The sequence below is a fragment of the Cherax quadricarinatus genome, unplaced genomic scaffold (genome assembly GCF_038502225.1).
Source record: "Cherax quadricarinatus isolate ZL_2023a unplaced genomic scaffold, ASM3850222v1 Contig5677, whole genome shotgun sequence".
Taxonomy (NCBI): domain Eukaryota; kingdom Metazoa; phylum Arthropoda; class Malacostraca; order Decapoda; family Parastacidae; genus Cherax; species Cherax quadricarinatus.
In genome coordinates this window covers 3,844-17,825 of record NW_027200703.1, presented here as the reverse complement: position 1 = coordinate 17,825, position 13,982 = coordinate 3,844, and the positions used below count along the sequence as shown (strand labels likewise).

The window sequence follows — 13,982 nt, the reverse complement described above, 5'->3', positions numbered from 1 at the left end:
GGGGTGGGTTGATTGCATCTTCTTGGACTGCAAGAAGGCCTTTGACACAGTTCCTCACAAGAGATTAGTGCAGAAGCTAGAGCATCAGGCGCATAGAACAGGAAGGGCACTGCAATGGATCAGAGAATACCTGACAGGGAGGCAACAACGAGTCATGGTACGTAATGATGTATCACAGTGGGCACCTGTGACGAGCGGGGTCCCACAGGGGTCGGTCCTAGGACCAGTGCTATTTTTGGTATATGTGAACGACATGACGGAAGGGTTAGACTCAGAAGTGTCCCTGTTTGCAGATGATGTGAAGTTAATGAGGAGAATTAAATCTGATGAGGACCAGGCAGGACTTCAAAGAGACCTGGACAGACTGGACACCTGGTCCAGCAAATGGCTTCTCGAATTTAATCCTGCCAAATGCAAAGTCATGAAGATAGGGGAAGGGCACAGAAGACCACAGACAGAGTATAGGCTAGGTGGCCAAAGACTGCAAAATAACACCGAGCATGTCTCCGGAAGCACACATCAATCAGATAACTGCTGCAGCATATGGGCGCCTGGCAAACCTGAGAACAGCATTCCGATACCTTAGTAAGGAATCATTCAAGACACTGTACACCGTGTATGTCAGGCCCATACTGGAGTATGCAGCACCTGTTTGGAACCCGCACTTGATAAAGCACGTCAAGAAACTAGAGAAAGTACAAAGGTTTGCAACAAGGTTAGTTCCAGAGCTAAGGGGAATGTCCTATGAAGAAAGATTAAGGGAAATCGGCCTGACGACACTGGAGGACAGGAGGGTCAGGGGAGACATGATAACGACATATAAAATACTGCGTGGAATAGACAAGGTGGACAAGGACAGGATGTTCCAGGGAGGGGACACAGAAACAAGAGGCCACAATTGGAAGTTGAAGACACAAATGAGTCAGAGAGATAGTAGGAAGTATTTCTTCAGTCATATATATATATATATATATATATATATATATATATATATATATATATATATATATATATATATATATATATATATATATATATATATATATATATATATATATATATATATATATATATATATATATATATATATATATATGCAATAACATCACACTAAACAGGTGATTTCAGAATATGCAAAACAACCACTCTGAAAGAATAGAGAAATTCCAAGCATTTTCATGACTACTCACATTATCAAGGAACTATCATAGTTCCTTGATAATGTGAGTAGTCACGAAAGCGCTTGGAATTTCTCTATTCTTTCAGAGTGGTTGTTTTGCATATATATATATATATATATATATATATATATATATATATATATATATATATATATATATATATATATATATATATATATATATATATATATATATATATATATATATATATATATATATATATGTCGTGCCGAATATGTAAAACTGGTCAATTAGCAAGAACTCATTTAAAATTAAGTCCTTTCTAAAATTTTCTCTTATACGTTTAAAGATATATTTTTTTCATTAATGTTAATGTAAAAAATTTTAATTTTGCACCAAAAGAATCTTAGAAAACTTACCTAACCTTATTATAACAAGAGCAATTTATTTTAGCCTAACCCAACTAAATATATTTTAGATTTGTTTACAGTAATTTAATACTAAACAAACACAGTGAAATATATTTTTTTCGTTAGGTTCAGAATGATTTTGGCGAAATTATTACATACACAAATTTTCCCTTGTCCTATATGGCAAGATGAGCGTTGCTATTTAAGCCAAGATCGCAAGTTCTGCCTATTCGGCACGACATATATATATATATATATATATATATATAGCAGTAACAGTAGTAGTAATAGTAGTAGTAGCAGTAGTAGTAATAGTAATAATAGTATATGGTTGTGTAGTATCAGGTAATAAGACAATCAGTAACTGCTGCGTGAAGCCACTCAGATATCACCTAACAAGCTGCACAATGATTGTTACTCTAACAATTCAAGTCATTAAATGTTTCTTTTAAGTAATGTTTTCACTCTTACGTATGTCTTTCACCTATTAAGTTACATTATATTTAAAAGTATTAAATAACTTCGGATAAGAGAGCTCTTATAAGCGGATGACAACATTTTCTCTGATATCTTGACCGAGAAATTGATTTTGATGTCCACATTATTATGTTTTGACTTAATATATATAAATTGTATATTAATATTGTTACAAAAAACGCGATTCTAAAAGCTTAGAGATCTCCAGGTAATACTAGAAAGGACTGCCCTTCTAGCATCCAGCCTGTTACTGGGTTTTCGTAACAAGTAGTCAGTATCCTTGTCCAATTATCCATTAAATTCAGGATGATTCAATAGTGCTTCAGGATTACAACTGGTAGGCTACTAACTAGAGAAATTAAAATTTAATAAATTTATTAAGTCTAGAGGTATATTATCAAATTAAATTAAATTAAATTAATCACAGTAATCAAAATAATATCACATCTCTCGAGTTCAATATTATTGTGCTGAAAGCACATATCACATTTATAATACTTAAGTACCGTCTGGTACATTAACATTTAATAAGATATTACAAATATGTACAAGTAAGTTTGTGTAAGCGTGTAAGTGCTCTAAGTAGTTCACTATGTCTCACGACTCGACTAGACTTAAACAAGTGACTGACAAAGTCCTCACATAAACTAACTTCTTGACCGACTTGCAACCAGAACAGTCTGCTTGAACAATGAAAAGAATGCTAAGCCCAATAGCCATATAACAAGCGACTGCGACACAATCAGGATCAAGGAGATAATATAAAGACACTAAGTAGGGACCATCAGCAGATCCTCCACAAAAGTTACAAAACTCCCATACTACTGAATCTAAGTTCAGCATAGGAAAAACCCTGACTGACAATACACAGAAACCAGTACAAAATTAGGTCAGAAGCTATAGCTAAGGACCTGAGATGTTCAGAGTGTCTATGTGACACACAACCTCAGTACAACGTAGAAAATCACTAAGTCTATACAATGTTCTGTGAACAGAGTTCTACAGAACTAACAAGAATAATGAGACAGACAATCTGTCCAACCACCAAGCGAGTCTAGAGCAGACTGAATACTTCACGAGAGGTGAGGACACCCCCCCCTCGATCACGTGATAGCCCCGTGGACAGCACAGCTCAGAAGCCGGCAGTATAACAAGCGACAAGGGATAATTACAGTAGTTTGACAATCAAGACTTGAACTGAGCACATATTATGTACATCCTAACAACATAAGTCAAATAAGAATATAAAGCAATATATTTACGATTTAGCTATTATCGCAAATATAAGCAATATAAAATTATATGAAAAGATAATATACATTATATATATACATAATAATCATTGTAACCCATTCAGGGGTTGCAACAATATTAATAGGAAAAAATCTGCCCTGGTATTCTAACATTGTGCTAAAAGATAATACAATAGTTTGTTGTATTTATAAGACGATATACACACCGTCAGATGTATTTCTCTCAGCGTATATACACAGAGTTTATATTAATTACATTTATATGAATCAAAGTATTCTTGTCTGGTGGTGACATGGTTACGTGCAGCCTTAATAACACTAGTGTAGTCGACAGGCTTGAAACTCACATACCAACTATTCATATCCTGTCTAGAAGTTGTCAATATTGACGGTGTTTATAATAAAATTTCAACGTTTGATATACCATACCAGGTGAAGCAGAGTGTGGGCACTCCAGCAGAGTGTGGACACTCCAGCAGAGTGTGGGCACTCCAGCAGAGTGTGGGCACTCCAGCAGAGTGTGGGCACTCCAGCAGAGTGTGGACACTCCAGCAGAGTGTGGGCACTCCAGCAGAGTGTGGACACTCCAGCAGAGTGTGGACACTCCAGCAGAGTGTGGACACTCCAGCAGAGTGTGGACACTCCAGCAGTGTGTGGACACTCCAGCAGAGTGTGGACACTCCAGCAGAGTGTGGGCACTCCAGCAGAGTGTGGGCACTCCAGCAGAGTGTGGGCACTCCAGCAGAGTGTGGGCACTCCAGCAGAGTGTGGGCACTCCAGCAGAGTGTGGGCACTCCAGCAGAGTGTGGGCACTCCAGCAGAGTGTGGGCACTCCAGCAGAGTGTGGGCACTCCAGCAGAGTGTGGGCACTCCAGCAGAGTGTGGGCACTCCAGCAGAGTGTGAGCACTCCAGCAGTGTGGGCACTCCAGCAGAGTGTGGGCACTCCAGCAGAGTGTAGGTACTCCAGCAGAGTGTGGGCACTCCAGCAGAGTGTGGGCACTCCAGCAGAGTGTGGGCACTCCAGCAGAGTGTGGGCACTCCAGCAGAGTGTGGGCACTCCAGCAGAGTGTGGGCACTCCATCTCACTCGCTGTTAACTCACACTATATCATCACTGGCTTCTCAAATGAATTTTCACAATAGCTGCAGAAAACGAATCAACATTTGCCATTGCAGGGGCTGCGTTCCAGGCTGGTGCATCATTACCACTTCGTCTCGTGGCCAGACATGGGCTGCCCCAACACACCAGATGACCTGATTCACTTAGTGGAGGTTGTGAGGAAAGCTGTACCTCCCTCCAGCTCTCACGTCGTGGTACACTGCAGGTACAGTACTTTCACAACCCTCCTATCTTCTCTCATGATATCACAGACAGAGGATCGAGTCTCCACTAGTCTCTCTACTAAATGAACCATACTGTTATACCACATCATGCTAGACATCATTATAGTGAGTCATTATAATGGATCTTCATAACGAGTCGTGATATATATGACAATAATATGGTAAATGACACTGAAATAAAGGAGAGAGGATTGTTTTTGTTCATAGTTCATGTTGGATTCGCCATAACTCACTATAATCATAACTCATCACAACAATGATTCACCATAACTATAATTCACCATAACCATGATTCACAATAACCACAGCTGCATAGCTCACCATAAGCACAGCTGCATAGCTCACCGTAGGCTGAGTCAGTAGATGTTATATTCACTCTTGACTACAACATTCTGGCCCAGTTGCACAAGTTTTAATCTTAATAAGCGGCCTTCTTAATTAATATTTGTGTTTACAAGAAGCACTACATAACTATGCTAATAACATGTTAAAATGACACAATAGAACGTGATTTGCTAACTACAATCAAACCGCTGATTTCCTATTGTTTGTTGTTGCCTAAACTACTAACTGTCTGGACCATATCAACTGCTGTTCCTTGTCATAGCCATCACTTTGTAGATGGTTCCAAGGCTCATTCCTTTCCCTTTACTCCCGGCCTGGCCCTACACCAAACCTTATTCACAGCCTGGTCAGTCAGACTTTGTGCTCACTACACACAGCCCACTGTAAGCACCAGTCAAGCTGATAAGGTTATTGTCAAAGTTCCTCCTGAAGGCAATTAGTGTTGCAATGATAACTTCTCCATACATCTGATTAAGCAATTTGTCTGAAGTCCTTGTTGACACTAACGTTGACGGTATTAGTGACCAGTGCTACTGTCACTGTTGACACTAACGTTGACGGTATTAGTGACCAGTGCTACTGTCACTGTTGACACTAACGTTGACGGTATTAGTGACCAGTGCTACTGTCACTGTTGACACTAACGTTGACGGTATTAGTGACCAGTGCTACTGTCACTGTTGACACTAACGTTGACGGTATTAGTGACCAGTGCTACTGTCACTGTTGACACTAACGTTGACGGTATTAGTGACCAGTGCTACTGTCACTGTTGACACTAACGTTGACGGTATTAGTGACCAGTGCTACTGTCACTGTTGACACTAACGTTGACGGTATTAGTGACCAGTGCTACTGTCACTGTTGACACTAACGTTGACGGTATTAGTGACCAGTGCTACTGTCACTGTTGACACTAACGTTGACGGTATTAGTGACCAGTGCTACTGTCACTGTTGACACTAACGTTGACGGTATTAGTGACCAGTGCTACTGTCACTGTTGACACTAACGTTGACGGTATTAGTGACCAGTGCTACTGTCACTGTTGACACTAACGTTGACGGCATTAGTGACCAGTGTTACTGTCACTGTTGACACTAACGTTGACGGTATTAGTGACCAGTGTTACTGTCACTGTTGACACTAACGTTGACGGTATTAGTGACCAGTGTTACTGTCACTGTTGACACTAACGTTGACGGTATTAGTGACCAGTGCTACTGTCACTGTTGACACTAACGTTGACGGTATTAGTGACCAGTGTTACTGTCACTGTTGACACTAACGTTGACGGTATTAGTGACCAGTGTTACTGTCACTGTTGACACTAACGTTGACGGTATTAGTGACCAGTGTTACTGTCACTGTTGACACTAACGTTAACGGCATTAGTGACCAGTGTTACTGTCACTGTTGACACTAACGTTGACGGTATTAGTGACCAGTGCTACTGTCACTGTTGATACTAACGTTGACGGTATTAGTGACCAGTGCTACTGTCACTGTTGACACTAATGTTGACGGTATTAGTGACCAGTGCTACTGTCACTGTTGACACTAACGTTGACGGTATTAGTGACCAGTGCTACTGTCACTGTTGACACTAACGTTGACGGTATCAGTGACCAGTGCTGTCACTGTTGACACTAACGTTGACTGTATTAGTGACCAGTGCTACTGTCACTGTTGACACTAACGTTGACGGTATTAGTGACCAGTGTTACTGTCACTGTTGACACTAACGTTGACGGTATTAGTGACCAGTGTTACTGTCACTGTTGACACTAACGTTGACGGTATTAGTGACCAGTGCTACTGTCACTGTTGACACTAGCGTTGACGGTATTAGTGACCAGTGCTACTGTCACTGTTGACACTAACGTTGACGGTATTAGTGACCAGTGCTACTGTCACTGCTGGCACTAACTTTGACGATACTAGTGACCAGTGCTTCTGTCACAGCTGGCACTAACGTTGAGGGTACTAGTGACCTAGGTGCTATAATGACTACATACACTGTGGTACAAGTAACATTAATCACCACGAGCTCAGCTAGTGTACTAACACAAGTGTTGTGTGTTCAGTGCTGGTGTGGGTCGCACTGGTACCTTCATCGGTCTCAACAACATGATAGATGAGATGGCTGACCAGGATAGTGTGGATGTCTTCCACACTGTATACAGGATGAGGCTACACCGCACTAACATGGTGCAAACAGAGGTGAGAAACATCTTAATATAGCTATGTGCACCTTACTAGACGAGATTACTTAGCCTCAAAGACAGTGATAATGTAAATGACTGTTTTTTTCAGTGAGTACCAACCAATATATTTTCTTTAATCATGTCTGTATCATTTGTATTCTCTTGGACAAAAAAGATCACTACATCATATAATCATTTTAGTACTGATGGCTGTATTACATCGTTATTAATAATTTGGTGATGTGCTTTAATGTGGATTTCCCTTATTCATGACATGTGTAGGGACGCAAGAAATGTGTTGATATTTTAAATCAGTTTCACTGCAGGCCCAGTACGCCTTCCTCTACAAGTGTGTGTTGAAGCATCACCTCAACCAGACAGGTGAGTTGATCACCAGTATTGTCAAGGTATATTACCAGCTTACAGGTGTGCTGCTACCACTACCTCGCAGGTGTAGTGCTACCACCACCTCACAGGTGTGGTGCTACCACCACCTCACAGGTGTGGTGCTACCACTACCTCACAGGTGTGGTGTTACCACTACCTCACAGGTGTGCTGCTACCACTACCTCACAGGTGTGGTGCTACCACTACCTCACAGGTGTGCTGCTACCACTACCTCACAGGTGTGCTGCTACCACTACCTCACAAGCGTGGTGTTACCACTACCTCACAGGTGTGCTGCTACCACTACCTCACAGGTGTGCTGCTACCACTACCTCACAGGTGTGCTGCTACCACTACCTCACAGGTGTGCTGCTACCACTACCTCACAGGTGTGGTGTTACCACTACCTCACAAGCGTGGTGTTACCACTACCTCACAGGTGTGGTGCTACCACTACCTCACAGGTGAGCCGCTTCCACCAGCTCACAGGTGTGCTGTAAATTTAGTGCAACATCGAGTACACGATAAGTATATAGTACAACATCCATCGGTCAGACAGGTGTGTACAGAAGCACTCTACCATACAGGTGACTATTAAGTCTAGCTATGGCAGGTTTATGTTATATTTTTGAGCAGTTTCCATACATAAGAGATGAGGTCCCCCGAGTGTTTCAGGTACGCTTGGTACTACGGTACAGTACACCAGCTTGGTACTACGGTACAGTACACCAGCTTGGTACTACGGTACAGTACACCAGCTTGGTACTACGGTACAGTACACCAGCTTGGTACTACGGTACAGTACACCAGCTTGGTACTACGGTACAGTACACCAGCTTGGTACTACGGTACAGTACACCAGCTTGGTACTACGGTACAGTACACCAGCTTGGTACTACGGTACAGTACACCAGCTTGGTACTACGGTACAGTACACCAGCTTGGTACTACGGTACAGTACACCAGCTTGGTACTACGGTACAGTACACCAGCTTGGTACTACGGTACAGTACACCAGCTTGGTACTACGGTACAGTACACCAGCTTGGTACTACGGTACAGTACACCAGCTTGGTACTACGGTACAGTACTCCAGCTTGGTACTACGGTACAGTACACCAGCTTGGTACTACGGTACAGTACACCAGCTTGGTACTACGGTACAGTACACCAGCTTGGTACTACGGTACAGTACACCAGCTTGGTACTACGGTACAGTACACCAGCTTGGTACTACGGTACAGTACACCAGCTTGGTACTACGGTACAGTACACCAGCTTGGTACTACGGTACAGTACACCAGCTTGGTACTACGGTACAGTACACCAGCTTGGTACTACGGTACAGTACACCAGCTTGGTACAGTACAGTACCAGCTTGGTACTACGGTACAGTACACCAGCTTGGTACTACGGTACAGTACACCAGCTTGGTACTACGGTACAGTACACCAGCTTGGTACTACGGTACAGTACACCAGCTTGGTACTACGGTACAGTACACCAGCTTGGTACTACGGTACAGTACACCAGCTTGGTACTACGGTACAGTACACCAGCTTGGTACTACGGTACAGTACACCAGCTTGGTACTACGGTACAGTACACCAGCTTGGTACTACGGTACAGTACACCAGCTTGGTACTACGGTACAGTACTCCAGCTTGGTACTACGGTACAGTACACCAGCTTGGTACTACGGTACAGTACACCAGCTTGGTACTACGGTACAGTACACCAGCTTGGTACTACGGTACAGTACACCAGCTTGGTACTACGGTACAGTACTCCAGCTTGGTACTACGGTACAGTACACCAGCTTGGTACTACGGTACAGTATTTCAGCTTGGTACTACGGTACAGTACACCAGCTTGGTACTACGGTACAGTACTTCAGCTTGGTACTACGGTACAGTATTCCAGCTTGGTACTACGGTACAGTACACCAGCTTGGTACTACGGTACAATACACCAGCTTGGTACTACGGTACAGTACACCAGCTTGGTACTACGGTACAGTACTCCAGCTTGGTACTACGGTACAGTATTCCAGCTTGGTACTACGGTACAGTACACCAGCTTGGTACTACGGTACAGTACACCAGCTTGGTACTAGGGTACAGTACACCAGCTTGGTACTACGGTACAGTACACCAGCTTGGTACTACGGTACAGTACACCAGCTTGGTACTACGGTACAGTACACCAGCTTGGTACTACGGTACAGTACACCAGCTTGGTACTACGGTACAGTACACCAGCTTGGTACTACGGTACAGTACACCAGCTTGGTACTACGGTACAGTACACCAGCTTGGTACTACGGTACAGTACACCAGCTTGGTACTACGGTACAGTACACCAGCTTGGTACTACGGTACAGTACTCCAGCTTGGTACTACGGTACAGTACACCAGCTTGGTACTACGGTACAGTATTCCAACTTGGTACTACGGTACAGTACACCAGCTTGGTACTACGGTACAGTACACCAGCATGGTACTACGGTACATACTTCAGCTTGGTACTACGGTACAGTATTCCAGCTTGGTACTACGGTACAGTACACCAGATTGGTACTACGGTACAATACACCAGCTTGGTACTACGGTACAGTACTCCAGCTTGGTACTACGGTACAGTACACCAGCTTGGTACTACGGTACAGTACACCAGCTTGGTACTACGGTACAGTACACAAGCTTGGTACTACGGTACAGTACACCAGCTTGGTACTACGGTCCAGTACTCCAGCTTGGTACTACGGTACAGTATTCCAGCTTGGTACTACGGTACAGTACACCAGATTGGTACTACGGTACAATACACCAGCTTCGTACTACGGTACAGTACACCAGCTTGGTACTACGGTACAGTACTCCAGCTTGGTTCTACGGTACAGTATTCCAGCTTGGTACTACGGTACAGTACACCAGCTTGGTACTACGGTAGAGTACTCCAGCTTGGTACTACGGTACAGTACACCAGCTTGGTACTACGGTACAGTATTCCAGCTTGGTACTACGGTACAGTACACCAGCTTGGTATTACGGTACAGTACACCAGCTTGGTACTACGGTACATACTTCAGCTTGGTACTACGGTACAGTATTCCAGCTTGGTACTACGGTACAGTACACCAGCTTGGTACTACGGTACAATACACCAGCTTGGTACTACGGTACAGTACACCAGCTTGGTACTACGGTACAGTACTCCAGCTTGGTACTACGGTACAGTACACCAGCTTGGTACTACGGTACAGTATTCCAGCTTGGTACTACGGTACAGTACACCAGATTGGTACTACGGTACAATACACCAGCTTGGTACTACGGTACAGTACTCCAGCTTGGTACTACGGTACAGTACACCAGCTTGGTACTACGGTACAGTACACCAGCTTGGTACTACGGTACAGTACACCAGCTTGGTACTACGGTACAGTACACCAGCTTGGTACTACGGTACAGTACTCCAGCTTGGTACTACGGTACAGTATTCCAGCTTGGTACTACGGTACAGTACACCAGATTGGTACTACGGTACAATACACCAGCTTGGTACTACGGTACAGTACACCAGCTTGGTACTACGGTACAGTACTCCAGCTTGGTACTACGGTACAGTATTCCAGCTTGGTACTACGGTACAGTACACCAGCTTGGTACTACGGTACAGTACTCCAGCTTGGTACTACGGTACAGTACACCAGCTTGGTACTACGGTACAGTATTCCAGCTTGGTACTACGGTACAGTACACAAGCTTGGTACTACGGTACAGTACACCAGCTTTGTACTACGGTACATACTTCAGCTTGGTACTAAGGTACAGTATTCCAGCTTGGTACTACGGTACAGTACACCAGCTTGGTACTACGGTACAATACACCAGCTTGGCACTACGGTACAGTACACCAGCTTGGTACCACGGTACAGTATTCCAGCTTGGTACTACGGTACAGTATTCCAGCTTGGTACTACGGTACAGTACACCAGCTTGGTACTACGGTACAGTACACCAGCTTGGTACTAGGGTACAGTACACCAGCTTGGTACTACGGTACAGTACACCAGCTTGGTACTACGGTACAGTACACCAGCTTGGTACTACGGTACAGTACTCCAGCTTGGTACTACGGTACAGTATTCCAGCTTGGTACTGCGGTACAGCACTCCAGCTTGATACTACGGTACAATACTCCAGCTTGATACTACGGTACAGTACTCCAGCTTGGTACTACGGTACAGTACTCCAGCTTGGTACTACGGTACAATACTCCAGCTTGATACTACGGTACAGTACTCCAGCTTGGTACTACGGTACAATACTCCAGCTTGGTACTTCGGTAGAGTAATCCAGTTTGGTACTACGGTACAGTAATCCAGTTTGGTACTACGGTACAGTACTCCAGCTTGATACTACGGTACAGTACTTCAGCTTGGTACTACGGTACAGTACTCCAGCTTGGTACTACGGTGTAGCACTCCAGCTTGATACTACGGTACAATACTCCAGCTTGGTACTACGGTACAGTGCTCCAGCTTGGTACTACGGTACAATACTCCAGTTTGACACTACGGTACAGTACTCCAGCTTGATACTACGGTACAGTACTCCAGCTTGGTACTACGGTAGAGTAATCCAGTTTGGTACTACGGTACAGTAATCCAGTTTGGTACTACGGTACAGTACTCCAGCTTGATACTACGGTACAGTACTCCAGCTTGGTACTACGGTACAATACTCCAGCTTGGTACTACGGTACAGTACTCCAGCTTGATACTACGGTACAGTACTCCAGCTTGGTACTACGGTACAGTACTCCAGCTTGGTACTACGGTACAGTACTCCAGCTTGGTACTACGGTACAGTACTCCAGTTAAAGAGGTTAGGATTAAACGAAGCACTGAACCCTGGATGACTTACTGAGATATTAGATAATGTGAAATTCAGAGACCAGCTGCTAAAAAGATTTAAAGCAAACAGACAGGATATTGCAGCGCTAAATGAATTCCAAAGGGTGAGGAACAGAGTACAGAGGCTTATAAAAGAAGCAAAGGAAAGGCAATATTGCTCAAAAATCGAAGAATACAAGAATAACCCTAAAAAGCTCTGGCAACAACTAAAACAGTTGGGGTATAGCTATAAACCCGTAGATAGATTTAACATAGTAGTAAATGTTGATAACGAGGTATGCCACGAAACAACTAAAGTGGCAAATTATTTTGATTCATACTACACAACTGTCGCATCAACACCAGTAAGGAAACTATCAGCTGCATCAAATACCTTTAACACAGACTCTGATAAGTTTAAAACATACTATACCAATAAAGAGGTAGCCCCAAGCAGCTGTCAACAAGTAAGTGTGTCATATGACTTCGTGCAAAAAGAACTAAGCAGGTTAAACCATACTAAGAGCACCGGCCCAGATAACATCCCGTCTAAGTTCCTAAAAGATGGTGCTTCTGAATTGCCAATCCCAATTGCATACTTAATAAATTTATCCATCACCACTAATACCGTACCAGAAGGGTTCAAGGAGGCCAGAATTATTCCTATCTTCAAGAAAAATGGTAGGTCTAATGTCAGCAACTATAGGCCTGTTAGTATACTCAGTGTAATATCCAAAATTCTCGAGAGGGCGGTACTGTCAAGTAGTTAAGTATCTTAATGACAACAACATTCTTCATAGTTACTAATCAGGCTTTAGGAGCTCTTACTCAACCGACACCTCCCTAATTAATCTGATGGATTGCACGAGAACTGAAATGTCGATAGTGAACCTAATAGGTATGGTAACCTTAGACTTGCAAAAGGCCTTCGATACTGTCAACCATAATTTACTATATAATAAACTTCAAGCTATCGGCAGAGGTTCCATAGACTGGTTTAAGTCCTGTCTTAGCAATAGGAAACAAATTGTCAAAATCAGCAAAACAGAATCAGAACCCCTGCCGATAGAATGTGGAGTTTCCCAAGGTAGTGTTCTGGATCCCTTATTATTCTTATGTTATGTAAATGACATGCCCATCAGTGTCCAATGCGCACTCCCACTGTTTGCAGATGACAGTGCTCTGTTAGTGTCAGGTAAAGACCCACTTTCCCAGATCCTGGGGACCCACAAACTGAAAAAAACCAAGAATATTGTTCAAACTAAACCTCATGAAACACCACTGCATCCCACTGATACAGCTAACAAGATCAACGACTTCTTCTCAAACATAGGATCTAATCTCGCCATAAAATCCCACGTACCAATGATCGTGCCGGGGACTACCTAGATGGGAATTTCCCAAATTCCTTCTGTCTTGTACCAACTGAGCCCACGGAAGTCACCGCGATCATAAAGTCACTTAAAAATAACTCGGGGAATCTGTCTCACGTCCCACCATTATTGTACAAGCGAGCG

The 13,982-nt window shown here is 43.3% G+C and overlaps 1 protein-coding gene across 1 annotated transcript; it reads left to right on the top strand.

The window, feature by feature from the left end:
- Positions 1-4,428: 4,428 nt before the first annotated feature.
- LOC138852239 (receptor-type tyrosine-protein phosphatase epsilon-like) lies at positions 4,429-7,559 on the top strand (the record flags this gene model as incomplete). Its single annotated transcript, XM_070081984.1, has 3 exons — positions 4,429-4,607; positions 7,059-7,194; positions 7,505-7,559. Coding segments are annotated over exons 1-3 (289 nt in total), but the record flags the coding sequence as incomplete, so codon positions are not given.
- Positions 7,560-13,982: the final 6,423 nt, after the last annotated feature.